Below are 26149 nucleotides of genomic sequence, written 5' to 3'. Positions count from 1 at the left end.
GCTGCCAGGCGCGCACTCGCCCTCCTTACGCCACGTGCTCGGTGGAGGGCGGTGCGGGGGGGCCGAGCCGAAAAGATGTTCTTGCTGCCTCTTCCGGCTGCCGCGAGACTCGCCGTCCGACATCTGAGCGTGAAGCATTTCTGGGGACCCGGTCCAGCCGCCGCAGACATGACGAAGGTGAGAGGCCGCGGCTCGCTCCGGGGCCGCCGCGAGTCTTGCCCGCGGGCCACGGGGACTTCGGGTCAGGTCAGGGCCGCGTTGTTCCTGGCTTCTGAGCCGAGTTACAGACATTGGCTAGAAAGAAACGTTTCGTGTCTTTGCGGAGCTCGGCGTTGGCAGCGGGCTGCGCGGGGCTGCAGACCCCCCCAGTATTCTCCAGCCGGCTAGTGCCGAGGATGCGCTCTTCCTTCTCTTGCTTGAAAGTGCTAGGACCCGAACTCTGCGCGCGAGGGAATGATAGCCGTAGCTCCCGTTTCCTGAGCTCCCACTCTGTGCCGTGCCCTTATTTCATTATTTTGTTTAGTCCTCGCAGTAACCCAGGGAAGGACGGCGCCAGGATTGTTCCCACCTTAGCTAGGAGGATGCCCAAGTTTGGTGAGGTGAAATGCCCTCTAGGGTCCCAGAGTCGGCCAATCACTGGCCCCGGCTTCCACACCAAGACCTCCCTCCCCCGCTGAAGTTAAAGGCCAGGAAGACACAGGCTCTCGGAGTAAACTGACTAGAAGGGTTTCTAGAGAAAAATGTCTCTCTAGGGAAAAGGGCTTTGCAGGGAGACCCATCTGTTCATGAGATTAGAAGTGTCCTGCAGAAGAGGCGCCTCCTCCATCTAACTGAGCTCCAAAACATTGTGAAGAGGGTCACTGTTCGGTCGCGGGGGATCTGGAAAAGGGGAACGGCTTGGCGGAAGGAGCACATGTGTGGGAGTCACGCTTGAGGACCAGAAAGACTGTGCCTGGCTAGGAGTGTTCTAGATGGGGCTTGAGCTCAGGCCTCTCCCTGAATCACAGATGGCCGAGGGACCAGAAGCTTGTCCCCTAGTCTGTTCAACACTATGGAAATGGATCCTACTCAGGTAACATCCGTGTTCTGTCTGATCAGTTCCCTACTTGGTTCCCTGGAATCCCAGACAGTGGGCAGTCTGGGTAAGTTAGAACCTGGGAAGGTTACCAACCCCGAGGAAGCCTAGTTTTCTTTGATGGAAAGGACAGGACATGATTTGGTCTAAGTACCAGTGTGATTCTGTAGAAAGGACAGAGGACCTGAGGGAAGGCATCCGGGTTCTTGACCAGTTACGTTGCACACGGGCTAGTATGTCAAACCAGGTTTCAGTTTCCTTATCCATCAGATGCGAAGAAGACTACTTTTCTTTCCACCTCACAGAGGTGCCCTAAGTCAGAACACATTTTTAAAGTCATAAATTGCTGTGCAAAGGCAAATAGTGATTCCTAGGTTTACTTCCTTATTTCACATGTTTGGGGCCTGGAGCTTAAGGAGATGAAAGGGTAAGCCGCTAAGTGCTGGACAGAATGCTCTGGCCCGACCCTCCCGGTGAAGGTGCATCCTTTTCCTTTCTTCCAGCCTATGAGTTGGCCAGAGTACGTGTTAGTATTGGCAAGTACAGCCATTGACTTTATTGGAATGAGTATTGCAGATTTGCATTTGAAGCTTGTAGGGGAGGAAGAACTTACTTCTACTCTCCAAGGTTCTAGGGCTGCACCTAAGAATGAAATGGACGTAAAACAGATTAACAGGAGAAAGGCATACAAGTTTTATTTCATATTTTTATGTGTACATGGGAATCTTCAACAGGGAAATGAAGACCCGAAGAAGCCTATAGGCCCGAAAGCTTATATACCTTTTTAAACAGAGATGGGGAAATTGTGGGGATGTGATAAGGCAAAGGAGCCTGGGGGCATTAAGTTGAGAGACAGGGAAATATATGGGGGAAACAAAGGGAGGATAAGGGTTATTTTAGTAGGTTTGTTTGGTGTTGACTCCCAGTCTATGGTGATAAGAATGTTCTCTTCCTGGTACAGGGAGAGAAACGTTCTCATGGGAAATTTTATGACCAGCTTTTAGATAGGAAGGGGGGGGGTGGGCGGTCAGAGAGCCCTTCCTGCATCTGCTTTTTCTCAGCTGCCTGCACCTCAAAGTAATCAATATGCCAGAGTGGCATATTTTGGGGTGGCATGTTCTGAACCCCTTCCAGATCTGACTTCATTACAAATGGAATTGTTTTCTTAAAGCACCTTTCTGCTCTTCTTTATTTGAAAGTGAAGGAAGCCCTCAATGTTGTGAAAGCTCTTGGGAGGGACCATCAAGACCAGGACAGGTAGTAATTGCGCTCTTGCATCGGCAGGAGTTTGAAACATTTAGGCAGTATGTGATTGTAGCTGACTGCCCAGCACCTGCTGCTGTTTTGGACTTGTTCTTCTGTCCTTGAGGGGGACACGGTTTTGTTGAAATGATTAGCCCTTTCTGGAATTTGGGAACCCTTGAGTCCCTCTCAGGGATCTACTCTAATTGTATTCACCTTTTCTCTTGTTTTCAGGGCCTTGTTTTAGGAGTCTATAGCAAAGAAAAAGAAGATGATGTGCCCCAGTTTACAAGCGCAGGAGAGAATTTTAATAAATTGGTGTCTGGAAAGCTGAGAGAAATCTTGAACATGTAAGTATTCATCTGTGGGTTCCAGTTTTTAAAATGCCCTGAAAGTGAAAGAGAATATCTTTTCTGTGCTTTATTATTAGTGGATGAAAATGCATGGAAATACACTGGCTGGGATCTTCTCAGTGGAAGTATGTGTCTGTGGAATGCACATTGGTACTTCAGGTTCAGTATTGGGTGGGTCCACAGTTCTGGGAAGTCAGGCCGCTTCAACCAAACCACAGACTTCTGTGAGAGGCTGACCCAGAAGGATCTGGAAAGTACCATATTTCCTCAGCCCACCCTCCTGGCTCCGGTTTGTTTCTCCCCACCCCCTTCCCACCTTCCATCTCTCTACCTCTTTAACTCCCCTTCACTTGTGGGGAACAGCCTGGGCTGGTTCAGAATAGGCTGAGGAGGCTGCAAGCGTTGAGTTTCAAGGGCTTCTCAGATCTTAAATGACATGTGAATCGCCTGGGGGTGTAGTTAGAATGCACATTCCAGTTCAGTAAATCTGGGTGGGGCCTGAGATTCTAACCACTCTTGGATTAGCCAGGGTCTGGGGAAGGTAGGGAAGCATTGGGGTTTCCAAGTCCTTCTGAGCTGCCGGCCACATTTAACAGACACAGAGGTGACAGCATAGGCCACTGCAACTGTATATTATTTGGATTACAGATAGCCTATTAGCATCTGATAGGTGTAGTCTAATAATTAGAGTAATTGTCTAATTATTGAATGACAGAATTTGCATCGCCTGTCAATTTATACCAGTCCTTCACCAGTAGGCAGCTCTTTCAGCTGCCTTGATTAGTTCATTAACCCCAAAGCTAACCTGTACGAGTACAGAACAGCCTGGCCTTCCTGACTGCGAGGTACCAGGGCATCCGGTCCTCCGGCTGTAATTGTGCGTTGCCACCTGCTTTGTTTTTAAATTGCCCGGTATCCCATCTGTAGATAAATCACAAAAAACCTGCAGGTTGAACACACTGCCGTCAAGTCAGCCACTTAGGTTGGTGTCTTGCGTCTTTTATGAGGTTTAAGATTGAGGTCAGCCTCCATCCAGTGCTCAGCTCTCCCCTCCATTACCCATCCACGGCATCGCTTTCTGTAGTTGGCATTAAATCTAATCTGGAAGTTTTTGCGATAGAATTAGAAGTGCTGCATCTGAGAAATCTGGCCTGAGAGAATTCTGTATTTGATAAAAACATAAGTGTAGCAAATTTGCAGAAGCATCAGAGCATACTGTAATAATGCTAAAGGTTTGTTTATGTCACTTTTTAATGGAGCAGAGCAAACTATAATTTTTAAAACAACTGTTTCTTCTTGTTGCAGATCTGGACCACCCCTGAAGGCAGGCAAAACCCGAACCTTTTATGGTCTGCATGAGGTATGAGGTGAAAATAAGGTTTATGTGGCAAACCCTGAGTTAGCACCTGTATGTGCCAAGTACTGTGGCTGACCAGTCAGGCAGAAAATTTTGTATCGGATTATGTGTTCGTTTTATCCCAGGAATAAGCCGCAAGTATTGGTCAACATTGTAAAGAGACGAGTTGTTGTCAAAAAGTACTGCATCTCTTGTATTCCTCAGTCTGCAGGCTTTCTTGGTTCAGTGGCCCTGTCTTACACAGCAGAGTTATTTGCAGGATTGTCCTCGCTCTCCCTTTGCAACACAGTTATAAAATTTAACCAAGATAACAGGGCTTACAAAAATAAAACAAGCAAACTTCGTGGAGGGTTTTGTCCCGTGCAGCGCTTTAGGGGGTTGTGTGCAAGCTCCTGTGCCATTTCGTGCTGGAAGTGGATGCTTTAAAGACGTAAAGCAGCTGATTTCATGTATCTTTTGGAACAGGACTTCCCCAGCGTGGTGGTGGTTGGCCTCGGCAAAAGGACGGCCGGAGTCGACGAACAGGAAAACTGGCACGGAGGCAAGGAGAACATCAGGGCCGCTGCAGCAGGTTCTTTAACTTTTGAATTTTAATGTTGGTAAAGATTCCTAAGGATCACTCGGTCAGATTATGTCTCCCCTCTTTCCATCACCATCCCCTCACGTTCACACAAATAACTCTGAACAGATATTCAGTTTCCCTTACCTAACATGCTTGGCTTTACTTTAGATACAGAAGGTTAGCTTGTGGAATTTTATTTTTATATTTCTTTAGCTTGTGTCTGGGGGTTTCAGGACCACTTGTTCCCTCTTGCAGTATCGGCCTTAGAGCTCTGTTTTGCCAGAAAGTCCTGGTGGGTGATTTTTTTCCTTTTTTGGAATGCAGCCCTCATGTTGCCCAAATTTTATTTTATTTTATTATTTTTATTTATTTATTTATTTTTAATTTATTTTTGGCTGTGTTGGGTCTTCGTTGCTGCGCACAGGCTTTCTCTAGTTGTGGCGAGTGGGGGCTACTCTTCGTTGTGGTGCGCAGCTTCTCACTGCGCTGGCTTCTCTTGTGGAGCACGGGCTCTAGGGCATGTGGGCTTCAGTAGTTGTAGCTCGCAGGCTCTAGAGCGCAGGCTCAGTTGTGGCGCACGGGCTTAGTTGCTCCGCGGCATGTGGGATCTTCCTGGACCAGGACTGGAACCCATGTCCCCTGCATTGGCAGGCAGATTCTTAACCACTGTGCCACCAGGGAAGTCCGTTGCTCAAATTTTAAATCACGTGGAGTCATCATATTTACAAATCAGAGAAAATGGATGCCAAGGGCAGGATGCTTGTATCACTAGTTACCAAAGGTGCAAGCCTGTCCCAGTTTCGTCACGTGGACAGTTCAAAAGTTGAGGTAGGTGCCATTGGGTCTCTTCAGAGCTGACCTGCAGGACAAGGCCGTCACCACGGAGACTGGTTAAAGATGCTTTGAAATCATTGCTGAGGTGGTGATAATTAGCTTGATTGATCTTTGACCCCGTGTATATCATATTTGCTTGTTAAATGTACTTTCAAAGTTCATGTTCGGAGATTATTTCATAACTTTTATTAGGGAGATTTTGCTGACCTGATCTTAATAAATGCTGTATTAATAATGGACTTTGCTCAGTTCCTTGGGTGTAATTTCAGTGTTATCACTTCTATGTCATTTTTTTTTTTTTTTGCGGTACGCGGGCCTCTCACTGTTGTGGCCTCTCCCGTTGCGGAGCACAGGCTCCGGACGCACGGGCCCAGCTGCTCTGCGGCATGTGGGATCTTCCCAGACCGGGGCACGAACCCGCGTCCCCTGCATTGGCAGGCAGACTCTCAACCACTGTGACCCTAGGGAAGCCCTTCTATGTCATTTTTAATGTGGCAAGCTCCCGGCGATTGGGACGCTTCATCAGGAAACCCTAGTGTTTCAGAAGTGATATTAGTGATAGCAGCCACTTCTTGAGGGCCCGCTTTGTGAGGTGCTAGACTAGTCATTTTATCCATCAGTCTGTCCTCCCACCCTCTGTGAGGTGTGTGCTCGTCCTCACTCTACAGAAGGGGAAGTGGAGGCTCAGAAAAGTCAAGTGTCAGGGCCAGGATTTGAACTCCAGTTCTGATGTTTTCTCAGGACCCCACCCCAGGCCTCTGCCTTCTGCCCTCAGAGGTGTCCCTGACTGACTCCGGTTTTCTGGTTCCTCTGTCCCTGTGAAGCGGGGTGCAGACAGGTTCAGGACCTGGAGATCTCGTCCGTGGAGGTGGACCCCTGCGGAGACGCCCAGGCGGCTGCGGAAGGAGCGATGCTTGGGCTCTATGAGTATGACGACCTGAAGCAGAAAAAGAAGGTGGCCGTGTCAGTGAAGCTCCATGGAAGGTGATGGAACAAAACCAGGACCAGGCCCATTCCCTGCGTGCTGATGGCAGGGCCTTTTGGACATGAGCTACCTGCCTTTTAGCATTGGGCACTGCCGTGCAGCTTGTCTGTGGCTCTCCCATGGCCTTAGCCATTTTAGGAGTTTGGTGACTGTGCCTCCATTCTGCTCCTGGCTTTCGTCCTGTGTGTGTTTCCCCCCTGACTCTCTAGACCCCTCCGTGCTTGCTGGTTCCTAGGAAACCATACCTGGTTGGCTCCCTGAGGAGGGAGGGAACAAGATGACAGACGGGTCCCAGCAGGTTTTGATGCAGATCATTTCCATCTACCCAGTGCCTGCGGGCCCTGTACTAAACGCCAGAGATACGCAGACACAGGGATCCGGCCCTTGCCCTCCTAGTCTAGTGGGGAGACTCATCTTTGAGCAGATTTATTGAGCACCAGCTACACTCCAGCCCTATTCTGTGTTCAGGAGCAGACAGTGTGGGACCCTCAGGAGACGGTGCTGGGAGGACAGCGGGGGTCCCTCCCGGTGGTTGGCAGCTGTGATGTAGTGGGTAAGAATGAGGGCCCTGCGACCAGTCAGCCTGGCTTTGAATCTGCCTCCCACTTCCTGGCTGGGTGACCTCAGTGAAGTGACTGAAGTCTCTCTCTGCTTCATTTTCCTCATTGGTTGAGTAGAGTTGTGGCTCGGATTTCATGGGGCTTTTACGATCGATCGCAAGACAAAACCCATCAAGGGTGTGTCCCATGGTGAACTCCGTAAGTGATGAGTGTTGTCCTGCCTGTCCATGCGCCGTGGCAATTCCTGTCGTGCAGGAGAAGAGCCAGGGTCGTGGAGAGCTCACCCACGTCCTTTGTCTCCTGAAGCCGGCCCTGCTCTCTGGTGGGTTGGAGTTCAGGGTCCCAACCCAGGCAGGGAGAAGGTGGGAGGCCTTCCGTTCCCCGGCAGGACTGAGCAAGGGGAGCTTGCTCTGTAGTCACACCCTGGAGGAGTGTAAAAGAGGCCTTTCTGTGGAAGCCTCTGCCGTCAGATTTGGGGGGTAGATTGAGGGCTCCAGAGGTCCCTCAGGCCAACAGGTGAGATGAGGATTCTAGGTTTCCTCTAGCTCAGCTCTGGGGGGGGGTCGTGTTTTCCAACACTTCATAAACCATAACAGCTGCCCCCCTGGATCAGATCCCAAAGAATAAATCGGGGTCCCCGTGTGCATCACGTTTCACTGGTCGTCTGCGGCAGGAGCCCTCCTAGCTGGGCTGTGGGGAGTGTTCCGCAGAGGCTGTCTGACGATGACCTTGTGCTTGCTTTTGCCAGTGGGGATCAGGAGGCCTGGCAAAGGGGAGTCCTCTTCGCTTCTGGGCAGAACCTGGCGCGCCACCTGATGGAGACGCCTGCCAATGAGATGACGCCAACCAAATTTGCGGAAATTATCGAGAAGAATCTCAGAAGTGCTAGTAGTAAAACAGAGGTCCACATCAGGTAATTCAGGATTCTGTCATAGACTCTTATGGCTAGAGGCAGACGGAGCCTCAGAGATCCTAAAATCCAGCTCTCTCGCTCTTCGGAGAATTAACTTGAGACTGGAGAGGTGAGGTCACCCACCAGCAGCCACATACAAGTGGGGGTAAGGGCTCAGTTTGAGGTCTCTCCCATCATACCTTGCTTTGCTTTTGAGAGTGTTGTGACTGCACACTGCACATGTGTGTGTGTTTTGTAGCAGCTCTATTGAAATATAATTCATGGAATGTACAATTCACTCATGTAAAGTACGCAATTCAGTAATTTCTAGTGTATTCACAGAGTTGTGCTACCACCACCACAGCTAATTTTAGATCATTTTCATTACCCCGTAAAAGGAACCTTGTACCCATTAACAGTCACTCCTCATTTCCCTCTCCCCCTTGGCCATCAGTTCATGGACATATGGGTTGTTTATACCTTTTGGACTCTGAATAATGCTGTTGTGAGCATTTGTATATAAGGTTTTATGTGGACGTATGTTTTCCTATCTCTTGGGCATATGCCTAGGAGTTGAATTATTGCATTGAATGGTTAACTCTTAACCTTTCTGAGGAGTGTGCAGATTGTATTTTGTTTTGGTGAATCCTTTCTGTCTTTTCTCTTTTTGACGTAAGTGAAGAACAGAGCACGCCCTCCTTGGCATAGAATGAGAATCTCTACCTGGTAGATTCCGTTAGCTAGATCAAATAACCAGAACTGGTGTTCCCAGACCGTCCTCAGGTTCGTTGTCAGCAGCCAGGCTGTTGGATGTAAAAGGCTGCCCCTCCAGGCTCCCCGTAACCCTTTAAGCAAACCAAGTCTGAGTATTTGGGGATTTATGATTAAAGTAAATCCACAGATATTTGCTTTACCTAAAGAATCCTTTACTATCAAAGTTGCTTCTCAAGGGCACTTCCATTTAAAAGGATTCTTCACTATTTAGTTGTGAGTAGAGTTCGCAGTTTTCAGGAAAACCCCTGTGGTCTAGATAGAGCGAAGGAAATGTATAATCTATAGAAAACGTAGTATTGGAGCTTGATAAAATTTCTGGAATGGTTGCTATATATTCTGTAGCAATGTTTAGTCTCTACAAAGGTGTCTTGGTAAAGACTCTTCCTTGGTGTATTTAGGGAGACACCAGAGCTATGTTGTGTCAGCAGACTGTGGCTGTGTGGCCTCACATTATCGGTAAGGGCACCTCCTGTGTGCCTGGGAACTTAGCGTCCAAAGGTGCGTGGCGATGGTTCTTGTCCTCAGACAACTGAGGACCTTGCAGGAAGGAATAGGCAGGGAAATGGCTGTGCAGGGGATGCTACAGGGGCAGAGAGCCAGGGAGGATTGTGAAAGAGTCGAAACGGCTTGCCAACAAAAGTGGTGCCTAAGCAGAGTCAGGGAGGTGGCTTAGAAGTGAACAGACAGGAGGGCGGGGCAGGAGTACCTATGCAGTGGCCTTGGGAAACTGCATGGCTTGCGGTGGAGCAAAGGGAAGTCGGCCAGAGATGAGGCAGGTCAGGCGGGCGGAATGTAGCCCTTAAACGGAGGCAGCTGTGTCAAACACGCTCTAGCGTAGGTGGGTGTAAATCAAAGAAATACAGACTGTACTTCCAGAAGGGCAGGACTTTAATAAAACATCAAGTACTGGGTTTGTGAATAAAAGTGCCCACATTATATGGCCTCGCTTCTTTTGAAGCGTTTTTTTTTTAAATTGTTATACCTTCCATTTTTATATTCTTTTCCCTCTGAAGTTGGGTGGCCCTCTCTCTACAATGACGTCCTAGATTAATAGTTTCAACAAGTGTCTAGGCAGGTGCGGGAGGAGCGTTCCTTGAATGAGGTTGTTTCTGGTCTGTCTGTAGCAGGGTAGGATTTCTCCCCTGGCCTAGTTACTGTGGCCAGAAAGCAATACAAAGCCCTTTTGGGCCTCCAGCCTAGGAGGAATAGCGATGTGGCATCTGTCTTCTGGTTGGCACTAAGGACTATTCCCATTAAATTATCCCCATTGATCCTGTGTTTATTAAGTAATAACTAGTTTTCCCACTTCAATCAGACATCTCAAACTGTGAGAAATAGTGTGACAACATTAAAAAGATGGAATTCCAGCAATTCTGTAAAAGCAAAGAAATAGGTAGTTCAGTCTAATCAATGGAGTGTAGTTTTGTTGGTTCTTTGTTTGTTGATTGGTTGGTTGGCTATTGCTTTGTCTTTTTCAGAAGTACCAAAAATAAATCAGTGGACTCCTCAGCTATCTTTGAGTACCCTTTATGGTCTCAGAGCCTTGCTAATTTCATCTTTAAATTAAAACTTTAGAAATACATGAGTGGCTTGGGGAAAGAAATCAAGTAATAATTGTTTATTGACTATGCACTATTACCTGACGTTGTATTGAATACCATACATGAATTCTCTTAGTAATTCTATAGCTAATCTTTTGATGGAGGTGTCATTGATCTCATTTTATAGATGAGGAAACAGACTCAGAATCAAGTGACTCTCCCAAGAATATACAGAAAGCAGATAGGAGGTGATAATTGAAGCATTAACGTGTCTATTAAGAGCTTGTCTGTTATACTTTTTTACACACGGATGAGTTATTCTAAGTTATTGAAATGGAGATAGCAACATGTATTTACTTTTTCCCTTTTCTGCTCTATAGACCCAAGCCTTGGATTGAGGAACAGGAAATGGGATCATTCCTCAGTGTGGCCAAAGGGTCTGAAGAGCCTCCAGTCTTCCTGGAAATTCACTACAAAGGCAGCCCCAATGCAAGTGAACCTCCCTTGGTGTTTGTTGGGAAGGGGATTACCTTTGACAGGTACTTCTTTACTGCATCCATGCTTTGTATTTTGGTGAATGCTTTGTATGCCGTTGTATTATTTGGTGTGTAATTTGGTTCAGAAGCATGGTGTTTGGTCAGATCTTATATGTAACTTTAAATACATTAGGCTGCCACTTACAAAACACCTACTGTGTGTCAGAGGCTCTACTAGGCATTTTACATATATTAGCCCTGATCTTACGCCTAGGAGCTAGGCATTGCAGACATTCTTCAGGTAAGGAAACCATGACTCAGGTTAAATAATTTGTTCAAAGCCCCATAACTAATAGAACGGAAGTCAAACTCAGCTGTGTGTTTAAAATGTCTTAAAATATTTCCATCATGCTCTTTGATTCTCCTGTGTGGATATTAAGGATTTCCAAGTAGATAGTGGTGAGGCAGCTTTCCAAGTAGATCATGCTGTCTTCCCTTTGCTTACTTGAGATTACTTTTTTTGCTGACCAGTCTAGCTTTCATTAATCTCCTTAAACCATAAGTGTTCCTTAGCATTGGAAGCTGTCTCTGGTTATTTCAACCAGGGAGAAGCTGAGTTCGAAAAGATGATCTGAGTCAGTATTTCCCATGGAAAGCATTTGCTACTGAATACTAGCTTCTGGGTTGCTAATTAAATGTGAGACTTGAAAAGGATTACTTGATCAAAAAACTAGGTTAGATAAAACCAATTGTTTTTTATTTTGTTTTGTTTCAACTACAGGACTTCTTGGGGGTATAAAATACAGCATTTTCTAAATTTCCTTTTTTTTTAATTGAAATATAAATATAGTTGACATCTTAATTTCCTTTTGAAGGGAACGTTTATCTCAGGAAATCAAGGTTCATAGAAACTGCTTTGGAAAATGCTGCTAGAGATCATAAAATCTTGATGTCCCTTAGTATGTTTTTGCACCCATTCAGGAACTCCATCTGAAACGTGAGTGAATCCCACCCTTACAGGAGTGTTTCTAGGCACTGTGATGCCTCTGTCCTGGGCAGATCTGGCCTCCAGGCTGGTCTTCCTTGTACTAGCAGATTGTAATGCCTCCTGTGCTTTCCATCCACTGGTTCACTTTCTCTCCTTTAAAGCATTGGTCTCCAAACGATCTTCGTTATGTAGCCCATCAGTAAAAGATTCGAGCTCATACCACTCAAAATACGCATATTAATTTATGTCACATGCATATACTGTTGTATTAAAGTGTGTATTATAAAACACTACAGCAGGGAATTCCCTGGCGGTCCAGCGGTTAGTACTTGGCGCTTGCACTGCTGGGGCCTGGGTTCGACCCCCGGTTGGGGAACCAAGATTCCATAAGCCGCGTGATGCAACCAAGAAAATAAAAAAATAAAAATAAATAGAACACTACAGCAGATAAAAATAAGAGAATGAAAGCTGTTTTTAAACATCTTGCTAATTGTGATGGTTTTATACTATCATGGGCTAATATCTTAATTGAAACATTTATGCTTAGGGTGAAGTTTATTGTTCATTTAAATCTGTACTTGAATTTTTTGCTATGGTAATATGAAGCAAGTAGGCCTGACCTAGTCTTCTGGGTTTAGAGAAGGCTTCCTAGAAGGAATGACAGTTTTAGCTTAAGATGTGAAGGATAAGGGAGTTAGTTCTGCGGGGAGTAGGGCAGGGAAAGAGCCCGGTGGAGGCTGCGGGTGGGAAGGAAGAGGGGAAATTCCTGGTACTGAAAGCATGCCAGAGTGGCCATGACAGAACGTGACTGGGGGAAGGGACGAGGCACAGCTGGAGAGATAGGCAGAAGCTGGGTTGTTCTGGGCCTGGTTAGATTTTGGACTCTGAACAGTTGGAAGTAACTGAGGGGTGTCTAGCAGAGGGAAAGAATGACGTGAGAGTTACACATACAGTAAAGTCCACCCATTACGTGTTCAGTTCAATGAGCTTAACAACCGTGTGCACCCATGCAGCAAACCACCTCTGTCATGAAAACAGAACATTTCCCTGACACCCCAAAAACTCCCTTGGGGAATTTTGGGGGGATGCTCTTTTGCAGTCGTCCTCTCCCCTACCCCACCTCAGACAACCAGTCATCTTTCTGTTATTGTAGATTAGTTTTGCCTCTTCCAGAAATTCATTTATGTGGAATCTTTTATGCCTGGCCTCTTTCTCCGCATATTATCTTTGAGATTTAACCATGTTGTGGTCATATCAGTAATCTGTTCCTTTATATCACTGAGTCATATTCCGTTGTATGGAAATACCAAAATTTGTTTATCCAGTCATTGCTGAGGGAAATTTGGGTTGTTCCAGTTTTGAGTTATTAGTAATAAAGCCAGTATCATCTAGAAGCCTTTATGTGCGTATATGTTTATCTTTCTCTTAGTTAAACACCTAGGAAAGGAGAGTTGAGTTGTGTAATAACTGCATGTTTAACTTTATAAGAAACTACCAAAGTTTTCCAAGGTTCTTATACCATTTTGCATTCCCACCACCAGTGTACAAGGTTCTAGTTGTTCTCCATCCTCCCCAGCGTTTTATGGTGTCCGTCTTTCTAGTTCTAGCCACTCAGGGAGTGTGTAGTGGTATTTCTTTGAGGTTTACTTTGCATTTCTCTGACTAATGATGTTTAGCATTTTTTATGTGCTTATTAGCCATTGGTACATCTTCTTTCATGAAGTGTCCAGATCTTTTGTCCTTCATTATAGGAGTGTTTATCTTACTGAGTTATAAGTTTTTAAAAAATATATTCTAGATACAAGTCATTTTTTCAGACAGATGCGTTGAAAATATTTTTTTTTCCACTGTGAGGCTTGCCTTTTCATTTTTTGAAGTGGTGCCTTTCGAAGAGCAGTTTTTAATTTTAATGAGGTATAATTATCAGTTTTTAATTTTATAGTTCATACTTTTTTTGCCCTGTTTAAGAAATTATTGCCTATGCCAAGTCTGTGTTTTCTTTGACAAGTCTATGGTTTTAGCTTTTAAGGCTGTGATCCATTTTGAATTTTTGTGTATGCTTATAAAAAGCATTGAGGTTCTTTTGTTTTGTTTTTTTCATCTATTTGTAAAAGTTTGGTAGTTGTATGGGTAATGAAGTGAAGGGGTAAGACTGCTATAGGGACATCTGAATATATATAGGAGCCAGGGAAACATCTGAATGACTGATGGTGGTAGCCTCAACTTGGATGGATGCAGGAGAAATTAAATGGATGGATTGGAGGGGAATCTAAAAGGTGAGCAGAGATAACTGCTGACCTTTGACTAGTGGTTATTTAGAATGATAGTCCTATACACAGAGTGGAACCCCCTGAGCAGAAGTGGCCTAGAAGTAGATAGAAGGACAACCTCATGCACCAGCTTGCTCTCCTTGCCCCCATGGGGTTATGTCTGGACTTCTTGGACCAGGAGTGTACTTCTTTTCTTATTCTGAGCCAGTGGATAATCTTTAATTCTAGGTGTAAATGACAGCCATCTAAATATCAAGTGCAGGGCTTCCCTGGTGTCACAGTGGTTAAGAATCCACCTGCCGGGCTTCCCTGGTGGCGCAGTGCTTGAGAGTCCGCCTGCCAATGCAGGGGACGCGGGTTCGTGCCCTGGTCCAGGAAGATCCCACATGACGTGGAGCAACTAAGCCCGTGCGTCACAGCTACTGAGCCTGCGCTCTAGAGCCCGCGAGCCACAACTACTGAGACCCACACTGCTAGAGCCCGTGCTCCACAACAAGAGAAGCCACCGCAATGAGAAGCCCGCGCACCAACGAAGAGTAGCCCCTGCTCACCGCAACTAGAGAAAGCTCACGCATAGCAACAAAGACCCAATGCAGCCAAAAATAAATAAATAAATAAATAGATTTAAATATCAAGTGCTTTGGAGGTGAATGAGAATTAGGACCTGATTTCTAAGGTGAGCAGATGTCAGAGCAAGGAGTTGACTCTCTCACCAAGGCAAGTCAGCAGCAGAATCCAATTAGAACTCAGAGTAGAAACCCCTGGCTCATTGCCCAGCCTGCAGAGCCAGTGGCTCTGGATTCTCATAAACCGGAAGCAGAAAAGTCACTAGTTAGTTCAGGAAGTCTGTTTGGGGCAGTGGCTTGGGTTTCTTGGTAATTGAAACCTTTCTCAGCTCTTGTGTTTGGGCACCGTCTCGAGGCTTTGGGCTAGCATCTTCCTCGTGCCTGGGTTGTATTTTGCTGTCTGCAGGATCCAGCACACCTTGGGGGTGTCAGAACGAGTTCTCTCGTGTCTTCCTAGGAGTTGAAAGGGGTCCTCCTGGTCTTCTGTGAGCTTGTCAGCTTTCCCCAACAGCTTGTGACGTTCAGGTTCAGTAAGTTGATCCATTCATAAAATTTGCTGAAAAGACAAATCTACCTAGGTGTCAGGAGTTCAGATGGGATTTGAGCCGTGTTGACTGCATGATGTAGTCATGTTTCCAGTGGCACTGCTTAAATTTCATTCATACAGAAATAAAATGAGCTCACATACCCACCTGTATTTCTGGAATTATTTTGTGTCTTTTATAAAAACCACAATATTATCTTCTTCAATGCTGAAATCATTGATTCCCAGTTTGGAAATTTCTTGGCGTTTGTATGTGGTAGTTTACCCTCAGCTTACACGTTCTTTTTAGGGAAATGGTCCTGGCCCCCTTCTTTGCTATTAACGTGGTACCTTGTCCTTTTCTCCCCAGTGGTGGCATCTCCATCAAGGCGGCGGCAAACATGGACCTCATGAGGGCTGACATGGGAGGAGCCGCCACTATCTGTTCAGCCATCGTGTCTGCTGCCAAGCTCGACCTGCCCATCAACGTCGTAGGTGCGCGGGAGAGGGAGGGTGTCTTGGAGAGCTTCTGGGATCCTGTCAAATGGTAGAATGGAGACAACAAACATGGTTTCCTCTAATCTGAAAAGAATCAAGAAATGGTTTTTAAATAGGTTTTCATCAAGTGGAAGATGTTTGGTTAGCTGAGATCGGTGTTATCTTGTCTGAACTGGCAGAGTTAAATGTATTCTGCGTTGTGGGCTGTAACTAGAATTGATTTGTTTTACTTCTGCAAAAAATGGTTAGCAGTCAGGGGCACATAATGTCAAGTTTGCGGTTAACTCCAATGGAAAATGCTCAGTCAGTAGTCAGGGTAGCGATTACCTCATAGGGTTGTGGCTGATTAAGTGCCTCGACATGCAGAAAATGCCTGGGACAGAAAAAGTGCTCAGTACGCAGGCGATTTTTGTAGTGCAGGATGCCAGACACAATGCTGGGGGGTTGCCATGTGTCAGGGGGAGCTGGGAGCGGGGACTGAGGTCGAATGACTTGAGCAGTGTCACTTCCACTGCATGGGAAGGGAGGACTGCAGCCCGGGTCTGTCTGACATGCCCCCTCCCTCTCCTCCTCCATTTTTGCTGAACTGTTTGAAAGTGAGTCTCAGACATCACGACACGTCACCCCTGAATACTTCTGCTTGTGTCTCCTAAGAACAAGGGCATTCTGTGTAATGACAATACCATTATCATTTCCAGGGATTGATACAGTAACCAAATTCAAACTGCCCAGTTGTCAAAAAAATGTTTGTTTTATATGTGTGTCTATACACACACGCATTTATTTATTTCTATTTGTATTTGAAATCTTGGAGCCACTCAAGGATCACCCCTTGCGTGTGGTCACCATGGCTCTTTAGTTTTCTTTAATCTAGAGCCTATTCCTGCCCCCCCTTTTTTTTCTTTCATGACACTGGCAGTTTTTAAAGGTTCAAGGTCATCTTGCCATGTCCTACAGTTCGGATTTATTTGGTTATTTCTTCACAATAGAATCAGGTTAGACTTCTTTGGAGAGAATGACGTGTATTTCCTGTTGCTGGTGCGCGTAATGTCACCTGGGTCACTGGTGTTGCTAAACTCGATCACTTGGTCGAAGTGGTGTCTGTGACTGGCATCTATTGAGGGCCCGCTGATGACCTAGGTCCCATGGGTGGTGTATTTGGACCTAGAACACTCCATGTTCCTTCATATATTCTTTTTTGGACAGGTTTGGCCCCTCTTTGTGAAAATATGCCCAGCGGGAAGGCCAACAAGCCTGGGGATGTTGTTAGAGCCAAAAACGGGAAGACCATACAGGTTTGTAGGTGGAAGACACAGCCTCTGAGTTCTGCTCTTCCTGAAGGACTCCCAGCACAGCCACATCAACACATCTTGAACGGGTGCAGAGCACTGGCTCTGTAGGGAAGGCCAGTGCCTTTATTATGAGTAGCTTTTCATACAGTCAAAAGTACTTCTTCATGGGAACTTTAAGATTGTTTTTCCTACCTTACTCTTCCTCCTACTTCCTGAATGCTGTACACACAAATTACCACGAATTTGCAGCCAACCCTGCAGAACAGGGAAAAGCAGTAAAAGTGCAGGCTGTTTTCTAGATTCACCTTCGACGTGATAACTTTTTCCATTTAGCAACTCATTCGAGTGGAAAACGCATTCTGCTTCATGGGTGCTGCATCTGGGGGATGTGGCAGCAGGTCGTCCGCTGGGCACGTGTATGCATGTACACACACACTGCCCATAACGACTGAGCCTCTATTTAAAAGAAAAGGATATAATATATATGAAGTTGCTGAAGTTGCAAGAGTTCTCCGGTCTGGAGATCCAGGCTGCTGCTTCGATGTATCTTTCCTAAACTCTTTAGCCTTTTTGTTTTCAGAAATCTTGATATTTTTTTCCCCTTCCTGTTATAAACTTAATAGTAAAGTGAACCAGACACTTCTCTTCATTTCAGCCTCCAAAGTCATCAGCATTTGGTTATCAGCTCTGATACAGGGATTATTAAATTACATTTGCTCTTCAGAGTAAATATACTATTCCCGTTCTCATGGTAGTATGTTTTTGATACTCGATGACAAACATCACACCAGCGTTTTCTTTTAAATTGTGTGTAGATTTTATGTTCATTATTTGTATCATCTTACCCTTTTTTTTTCTTTTGACCTTCCTGTTTGCAGGTGGATAACACTGATGCCGAGGGGAGACTCATCCTGGCTGATGCGCTCTGCTACGCACACACTTTTAACCCAAAGGTCATCATCAATGCCGCCACCTTGACAGGTCAGACAACGTGCTTTTCCTGCTTTTGTTTGAAGAAGGTCTCATTTGTTGGCATCGAGTGCACACATTGTACTCAGGGCATTATTTTGCTGAAACCTGGCTCGCTCCATTTGCATTCAAATATCTTTCACCAGAGGAATTGTTCTGCAGTTGTAAACTGCTTTGAATATTAGCCTTGTTGTTTTGAAACATCCCAGGCTGTACCTTTAAGTAAAGAAAGAACAAGTGGGTCAGGTCAGCCCATCCACAGCGACGACGTCTATGAATGATACTAGCGATGTTTTCTGTTACGATTGCTGTTTGATACAGGTCTGAAAAGATTAGTGATAAATTCCAAAATCAGTAGTTATTTTTATTAATCATACGCATCTAATGCCCCCTAAGTGTTTTCTGAACTTTTGTACTTGAGGTTATACAGAAATAAAAACACTGGGGATGGAGGTGGCAAGGTCCTCATGTAGCAGAGGCGGGGCCATGTAATGTGTTGTGTGAAGCTTGCTGGCTTTAAGGCCAACCCAGGGGTGGCTCCCAGCTGTGCTGCTTCCTAGTCCACCAGCCTTGGGCTGATTCCCTGACACCCCCGAGCATCAGTACCTGGGGACAAGTCTGTTCGTCTCGCAGAGTTGTGAAGACTGGAGGGAGTTTCTGGAAAGCCTCTTTAATGCAGCGCCTGCACGCGGCAGGCAACACCACCTGCTCTGTAGAGTAGGAGTAAATGCCTAAAGGGACGACAGTGGGCATTGCCTTATTGCAGAAACCCAGTGTTCATAATCTTTTATCCAACAGTTCTCTTTTTAGGAATTCATTCTGTCTCCATCTTTTTTAAGATTAAAATTCAGATCATTTTTTATCCTTTGGTTTTAATTCTTCCCCTGGTCACGTGAGCCTTTACTTTAAGAGAAGTCAGTTCATGTTTCTCTTTTATGTGTTTCTAACAATAGTCCACAGATTTATATGCTAAGAATCCTCTTTTCAAGCTGGCATTATAGTATTTTTATGGTCTTTTGTCTCCCTTTTCAGTTCAGCAAACATCTTAAGCTGAACAACAGAGGTTCTGGGGCTGGTGTTTGAGGGGCAGTGCTGAGGTGGGTGATAGTACACCCTTTCTGTAAATGAGGAATCACAGCCCTCCACCCTCTTTTTTTTCCCAAGCCTGAGGGTGTGAGAAGGTGGGAAAGTTGGTTCCAAGTAACTAAGGGCAACCTGATGGGGGAGCCTTCAAATCACCCCAGCCGTTGTCCTTGCTGAAGGCTGTTGATGGCTCATTTTAGTTCCCTAAATAACTTACTGAGCCCCTTCTTGAGTTCCAGGAGCTGGGATTCAAAGGGGGAGGATGAGAAACAGTTTCCAACCCCAAGTTCATAGCAGGAGGAGGAACGTAGTCTTTAGAAGGAGAAAATAATTTGTCCTGCCTCTTAATAGCATGTGACTTTGACAATGTCTCAGTTGTCTCGTCTGTAAAAGGGGTATAATAGCACGTCATTGGCAGGAGGGGTGCCTGTGAAAATTAAATAAGGTGATACGGGTTGTTGTGCCTGGTTGGTAGAGACTGGACTGATGTTACTGACCTTTGAAGGGTAGGCCTGTAGCAGAGTGTAGGAGCAGCGACTGCTCAGGGCCTGCCGTTCAGTCGTGGTACCTCTCATTTTCTTAATGCCTGTGATTTAGGATGGAACGAGAGTGGTGACATCAGCACCTTCCTTGGAGCTTTGATGTTCCTTCCATACTCTGAGAAATTCTGGTAACACTGATGAGTTAGCACCTCAGTATACAGCTTCAAAAGTACCTTGTAAAAGAAAATGGAAGGTATGCCCCCGATAATGGTAATTCCGAAGTTGGTGGTGGTACTAGTTCTGTAATTATGTAGAAAATAGATTATTTTCTGAAGTATGTAATGAAATCATCTCTAGAGCCATGATCCCTGTTGGATCACATTAAATATTTGTCTCCCATTTTCTCTTCCTTTAAGAGCGGATATCACATCACATTCTTGTTTGCAGTCAGTGCTCATCTTCTCTTTGAGAAATTCACACACTGATGCAAGACTCTTACAGGGCTGATAGGAATGTTTTGAGGACAAGTGGATAAGTATGGAAAAAGCCACTAACTTGAAAAGTAAAGCATTAATGAGTGTGTATCCCCGCAATCATATAGACAGACCATAGGCAGTGAGTAACCAGCAACCATCGTAGTATCTGGGATATAGGGGATGCCATGAATGATTGTTGACACAGTCGGCCTGTGTTTAATCCCTTCAGATGGCTGGGGATACAGAGGTGGGTCAGGACAGAGGTGAGGCCTGCGTCCCATGGGGCGGGGCATTCAGCAGATCCTCACACTGACCAGCACAGAGGAGCGGTGAGAAAAGGAGTCTGTGAGAGCCGGTGCATCTGGGGATTTGACAGGTCTGAGATGTCAGGCATCTTGTCTGAGAAGTGCTGCTTGAGCTGGGATCTGAAGGAGGCGGCGTTAGCGGGTGGAGGGGGGAGAGCGAAGGCACCTCTTGAGGTGTGTGTGTGTGTGGGGGGGCAGCGGTGAATGGGGCCGAGAGGAGCAGAGCATGGCTGGGTGGGGACTTTCGGGACCTGTGTGCTGATAGGCACCAGTCCCCCACTGGCCTTGGCGTGTTGCAGGATTTAGTCTGGAGCCAAGTGCAGCAGGAAGCTAAGGGTGGAGACTGTGGGATCACATTTGCCCTCTGAAAGGGTCCCTGGCCGGCAGCGTGCTGAGTGCAAGGGAGAAGGGCCGAGGAGACGCTGGCAGGCCAGGTGGGCTGGTGAATGGTGTTTGGTTGTTGACTCCGGTGGATGTGTAAGTGTGTCTGTTAAGGATCAGTGTCTGCGTTTAGCTTCAGAATAATCTGTCAGGTCTGAGAGTGTAGGTGAAACAAGTTTGCCTGTGACTTGATAATTGTTTGTGGTGGTTAATGGGTCTTACTTGTATGTCCATTACATTATTCTCTTTGCTTTGTGTATATTTGAAGTTTTTGACAATAAGGTTTTTTTTTTGGTTTGTTTTTTTAAAGTATTACCATAGTCCAGTGGTAGATGATGGTGGTAGCGGTCATGGTGAAGGGAAGTGAATCGGTTTGAGATATAATTGGGAGGTAGAGTAACAAAACCCCAAGGGACAAGGACCCAAACAGAGTTGCCCACATGTCATGTGGAATCACAGGTTTTTACATATGGGTCACCGTTATGTTTACACTACACTGTAGTCTGTTATGCGTGCAGTAGCATTATGTTTAAAAACACAATGTACATACCTTAATTTAAAAATACTTTATTGCTGAAAAATGCTAATTAACCATCATTTAAGCCTTCTGCGAGTCACAGTAGTAACATCAAAGAAGACTGATCACAGATCACCATAACAAATAATGAAAAAGTATCAAACATTGCATGAATTACCAAAATGTGACACAGAGACACGAAGTAAGCAAATGCTGTTGGAAAAATGGCTCTGATAGGCTTACTTGACACAGGGTTGCCACAAACCTTCAGTTTGTGAAAAATGCAGTATCTGCAAAATGCAGTAAAGCAAAGTGTAATAAAACGAGGTATGCCCGTACCTCTACCCAGTGGGCTTTTAAAGTCATTAAGAATACTTTCAACGAATTTGTTTATAAAAGAATAAACGTTTAAAGCATAAGAGGAAGAGCACCTATTGGACATGTACAGTGTGGTCTTAATTATGTTCCTTTTTTAAGTTTAGAAGAAATCTGGAAAGAAATATTAAAAATATGTGGTGGTTATCCCTGGGATGAGATTATTGGTGATATTTGATGTTTGCTTTTTTTTCATTTTCCTTAATAATTGAAGGTGAATTCTAGCTTGAGAAACTAGAAAGATATTAAATATATACAGCAAGGATTTCCCAACATCATCTATTTTCTAAAATGAGGGAGACATTAAAATAGGGTAATGGCTAAAGTTTTGGTCTGCATAGCAGCAGAGAAACCTGTCTCGCCGGAAGAGACTGAACGCTGACCTGAAGGGCTGTGTCTTGCAGGTGCCATGGACATAGCTTTGGGGTCTGGTGCCACTGGGGTCTTTACCAATTCTTCCTGGCTGTGGAACAAACTATTTGAGGTAAGAATAACACATACAGACCTAGATTATGGAGATGATTTAATTACTCTAGCCTTAGAATGCTATATTTCTTCATTAAAGTGATTTTTATGTTGTAGATTTGCCTTTGAAATGAAAATTCAATAAACTCGATTCAGTGTGGTTTTCTATAAATGCTCCAAAATTATGGGTATGATGCTATATTCCTCCTCTCCTCCAGCAGCTTCAGAATGAAGTGAAAATAACTTTAAAATATCCCTGATGTAGAAAAGGTTACAAGGACAGCTTTGTAGAAGAAGGAATGGCCTTTTAAGGAATACGGGTCATGAGTCAAGTAGGGGAGCATGTAGATAGGGCTCACCCGCGTCCCTTGTCCCTTCGCGGGTGGTGAGGACGATTTCTGCAGCTGTGCTTTGTGCCTCCTCCCAGCCCTTTCACAGCAGCCTCTTCCAAACAGTTTCCCGTCACCACCACCCGCCCCGCCGCTCTCGCTGCCATCAGCTTTGCCCAGCGACGCCACTCTGTTAGCCTCCTTTAGCTTGTCCAGAGGCAGCGTGTACCTCTGGCGTCTTGGTGACACCCTGCTCTTGGCTTCCACGATAATCTTTTCTGGTTTCCTTCCTCGCTGACTTCTGTTTCAGCCTCCTTGGCCAGCTTTTTCCTTTGTCTGCCCCTTTGGTTGCCTTCAGTCCTGGGCAACATGTTCTGACTCTGCATGGTCCTCACCGGAAAGCCCGTCTACTCCCCTGGCTTCAGCTGGCACGTCTCTGCTGAGCTCCCATCTCTCCTGCAGCCCAGCCCCTGTGCATCCCGCTTGGCTATGAAACAGCTCCATCTGGCACCTCATTCTTTCAACAAGTAATTAATGCAAGCTTACTATGTGCCAGCAGAAACAAATACAAAATGTCCCTGAATACATTCTTGATGTGGTTTAAGGTCCTAAACTGTCCTTCCACCCTAAACTGCTTCCCTTTCACCTCTGTCATCTCACCATTTGTGAAGCCCCCCTCTACCGTCCCCAGCCTCAGGGAGAAGCTCAGCCCCCTTGTCTCCTTTCAGGTAGGCTGTGGGGCCTCTCTTCTGTGCCAGGCACCCAGTGTCCAGTGTCCCTCGCTACCGTCCACAACGTTGTTGTTGGTTTTGATTTTTTTTTAATTTAATTTTCTTTAAAAAATTCAAGTTATATGTACATAAACACTGAAATGACAGTCAGCGTCTATACAGCCTACAGCCTCTTTTCCTGGAGGCAGTTGCTTCAACCCTTGGTGGGTTCCTCTGATAACTACTCAAGTCTCAAGACAGCAGCTTATATTGCTGCTTCCTGACTTTTCACTTTTGGCTCTCACCTTTGACCACAGTGTATTAAAACAACCTTTATCTGTTTCTCCTACTAGCCTGTGGGCCCTTTGATGGCTCAGTTATTAAGTGTCTTTATATCCCCAACACCTTGGTGCTCAGCAGTTCAGTAGGTGATGGATGGATGGATGAATGAATGTGTAAATGATTACATGAATTAATGAGGTCACGTTATCTTAGGAGATCTGGCCAAATCAAACCAGCAAAGCCTGTCTGTGCTACAGGTTACCAGCTTATTCATTTAAACTGAGACCCATAATATTAGTTTGACAATTTTATCAGATGCCCTACAGATTTGCGGGACTGTTTGACAACATTCCTGGCTTCTTTTATAATTCTTAAGTAAACCTTTTAACTAACTGAAATAATTCTGGAATCTGTTGTATTGCATCATGTTTTAGAGTAACAGGTCAGAACCTGCTTCATCTCCTCCGCCAACTAGCATACCTATTTGCTCTTTAGGCCAGCATTGAAACGGGGGACCGTGTCTGGAGGATGCCTCTCTTTGAACATTACACAAGACAGGTTGTAGATTGCCAGCTTGCTGATGTTAATAACATTGGAAAATATAGGTATGTAAAATAAGCTATAAAAGTACATTTTTACAGTCATCATTGGTTGCCAGAATGACCATTTTCAGTTTAATCCTCTTTCACAAAAGGTTTAGCTGTCCAATTTTCTTTTGATGTAGTGCTTGTAAGCACTAATTTCTGTCTTTTATTTTCAAGGTATTTCCCAACTGGTTCTCAAAATCTTGCATGTTTTCAAATCTAAAGGTCATTTTAAGCAAATGGTAAGGGAATGAGATGCAAATATGGTCGTTACCGTAGGAAAAAGAATTTATGCTTAAAGCTATGTCTGAAAATCTTGAAAGTGGTTTCTGGGTTAACATCTTAAGAGGTCTCATTAGCTTGACTTTGCTCTCTGGCCATAGAAGCCACTTAGCAGGAATGGAGGATCTTAATAGAACGTTCAGTGCACATTTACATGGGGTTAAATGTTGATTATTGTCTTCCCCTTCAGATCTGCAGGAGCATGTACGGCTGCAGCGTTTCTGAAAGAATTCGTGACTCATCCTAAGTGGGCGCATTTAGACATAGCAGGTGTGATGACCAACAAAGATGAGGTTCCTTATCTGCGCAAAGGCATGGCTGGGAGGCCCACGAGGACCCTGATTGAGTTCCTGCTTCGGTTCAGTCAAGACAGTGCTTAGTTCAGATGCTCTAAAATGCCTTCATTCTGTCTTCAACAGGCAGTAGAGCTTCAGAATACTTTTGAATGAATAGATCAAAATCTTTTAAGGGAAACAAAGGATGGTATTTAAAAACATAGAACAAAATGAAATTTGTATGCCTTGATTTGTTTTTCATTTTATGCAGAGATTTATAAAGGTAAAGCTGATACCTTGCTTGGCAAAGATTTTTAAGATTCTCTCTCTTAAATGAATAATGATGATTTTTTAAAAGCTACCTAATCACTTTTCAGAGTATATGTTTGTAATTGAGGAGCAAAATTGTATTTCAGATTTGTGATGCTGGGAATATGAGCAAACTAAAAGTTGCTATGCAGTTGTCAGAAACAATAAATCCAACTTCTTGTGCTCCCCGGTGTGGCTCTGGTTTACTTATATATTATTATAAACCCAGTGATGCTATAACTTGTCTCTTCTGGCTGTGTTATATGAACTAAGTTGGATTTCAATGTTAATGATCACTTTGGGGCACTCAGTGATGAGCTTACGAGTTTGTGAGGCGGTACTATTATCCCCACATTACAGATGAGGAAAATGAGGCACAAGATGGGGGTTAGTAACATGCCAGCAATGTCACCAAGCCAATAAGTGGGAGAGCAGAAAGCAGTAGAGCTTTCTTTTTTTTTTTTTAAATAAATTTATTTATTTATTTTATTTTTGGCTGTGTTGGGTCTTTGTTGCTGCCCGCGGGCTTTCTTTAGTTGCGGCGAGCAGGGGCTTCTCATTGCGGAGGCTTCTCTTGTTGCAGAGAGCTGGCTCTAGGCACGCAAGCTTCAGTAATTATGACACTTGGGCTCAGTAGCTGTGGCACATGGGCCCTAGAGCACAGGCTCAGTAGTTATGGCGCACAGGCTTTGTTGCTCCGTGGCATGTGGGGTCTTCCCGGACCAGGGCTCAAACCCGCGTCCCCTGCCTTGGCAGGCGGATTCTTAACCACTGCGCCACCAGGGAAGTCCTAGAGCTTCCTTCTAAATCTGCACAAGTGGAATTTTGATTGGTTTTAGTTCCAGGTGGTAAGTAAATAGTTTACCCATTGACAGTCCCTTTTATGGTCTTCTTTCAGTATTTCCAAATAAATTCCACATCCATTCAAGTCCCTGAACTGAAAGCATTGCAGTGGAACAATTAAGAATGCCAGCTCTGGAGGCAGACTGCCTGGGTTTAAATTTTTTTTTTTAAGTATTTTTATTTTTATTATATTTTATAAATTTATTTTATTTATTTTTGGGGCTGCATTGGGTCTTTGTTGCTGTGCGCGGGCTTTCTCTAGTTGCAGCGAGCTAGGTCTTCTCTTGAGCACGGGCTCTGCGTGTGCAAACTTCAGTAGTTGTGGCGCGCGGGCTCAAGAGCTCAGGCTTAATAGTTGTGGTGCAGGCTTAGTTGCTCCACAGCATGTAGGATCTTTCCGGACCAGGGCTCGAACCCGTGTCCGCTGCACTGGCAGGCGGATTCTTAACCACTGCGCCACCAGGGAAGCCCTGGGGTTAAATTTCTGCTACATTTGTATTGGGTGAATCAAATTACCCACAAATAGGATCTATTTTTTTTTTAAGACTTTGACAACGTTTGACAGTTTTTTTTAATTGGAGTTATTTTTAACATTTAATATTTTAAAAACTTGACATGTAAATGCATATTATGTGTCTAAACTGGCTTTTAGAGAGGGAATGACAATGGACATGCATATCCATGTTAATAAATA

At 45.0% G+C, this 26149-nt stretch overlaps 1 protein-coding gene across 1 annotated transcript; it reads left to right on the top strand.

The window, feature by feature from the left end:
- On the top strand, positions 1-25220 carry LAP3 (leucine aminopeptidase 3). Its single transcript, XM_060012772.1, has 13 exons — positions 1-177; positions 2552-2667; positions 3976-4030; positions 4493-4598; positions 6248-6407; positions 7717-7881; positions 10556-10714; positions 15369-15493; positions 16703-16791; positions 17667-17769; positions 21781-21860; positions 23658-23767; positions 24219-25220. The coding sequence occupies exons 1-13, from the start codon at positions 76-78 to the stop codon at positions 24406-24408; spliced, it is 1560 nt and encodes a 519-aa protein (XP_059868755.1). The 5' UTR covers positions 1-75; the 3' UTR covers positions 24409-25220.
- Positions 25221-26149: the final 929 nt, after the last annotated feature.

Source organism: Delphinus delphis, chromosome 5, assembly GCF_949987515.2.
Source record: "Delphinus delphis chromosome 5, mDelDel1.2, whole genome shotgun sequence".
Classification (NCBI taxonomy): Eukaryota; Metazoa; Chordata; class Mammalia; order Artiodactyla; family Delphinidae; genus Delphinus; species Delphinus delphis.
Note: the sequence above shows the minus strand (reverse complement) of the source record. Positions and strands in the feature narration are given on the sequence as shown.

Coding starts and splice junctions, on each gene's coding strand:
- LAP3 (XM_060012772.1), top strand. CDS start 76: ATGTTCTTGCTGCCTCTTCCGGCTGCCGCGAGACTCGCCGTCCGACAT. Junction 2,668..3,975: donor CTGAGAGAAATCTTGAACAT/GTAAGTATTCAT, acceptor TTCTTGTTGCAG/ATCTGGACCACCCCTGAAGG. Junction 15,494..16,702: donor CCTGCCCATCAACGTCGTAG/GTGCGCGGGAGA, acceptor TTTTTTGGACAG/GTTTGGCCCCTCTTTGTGAA.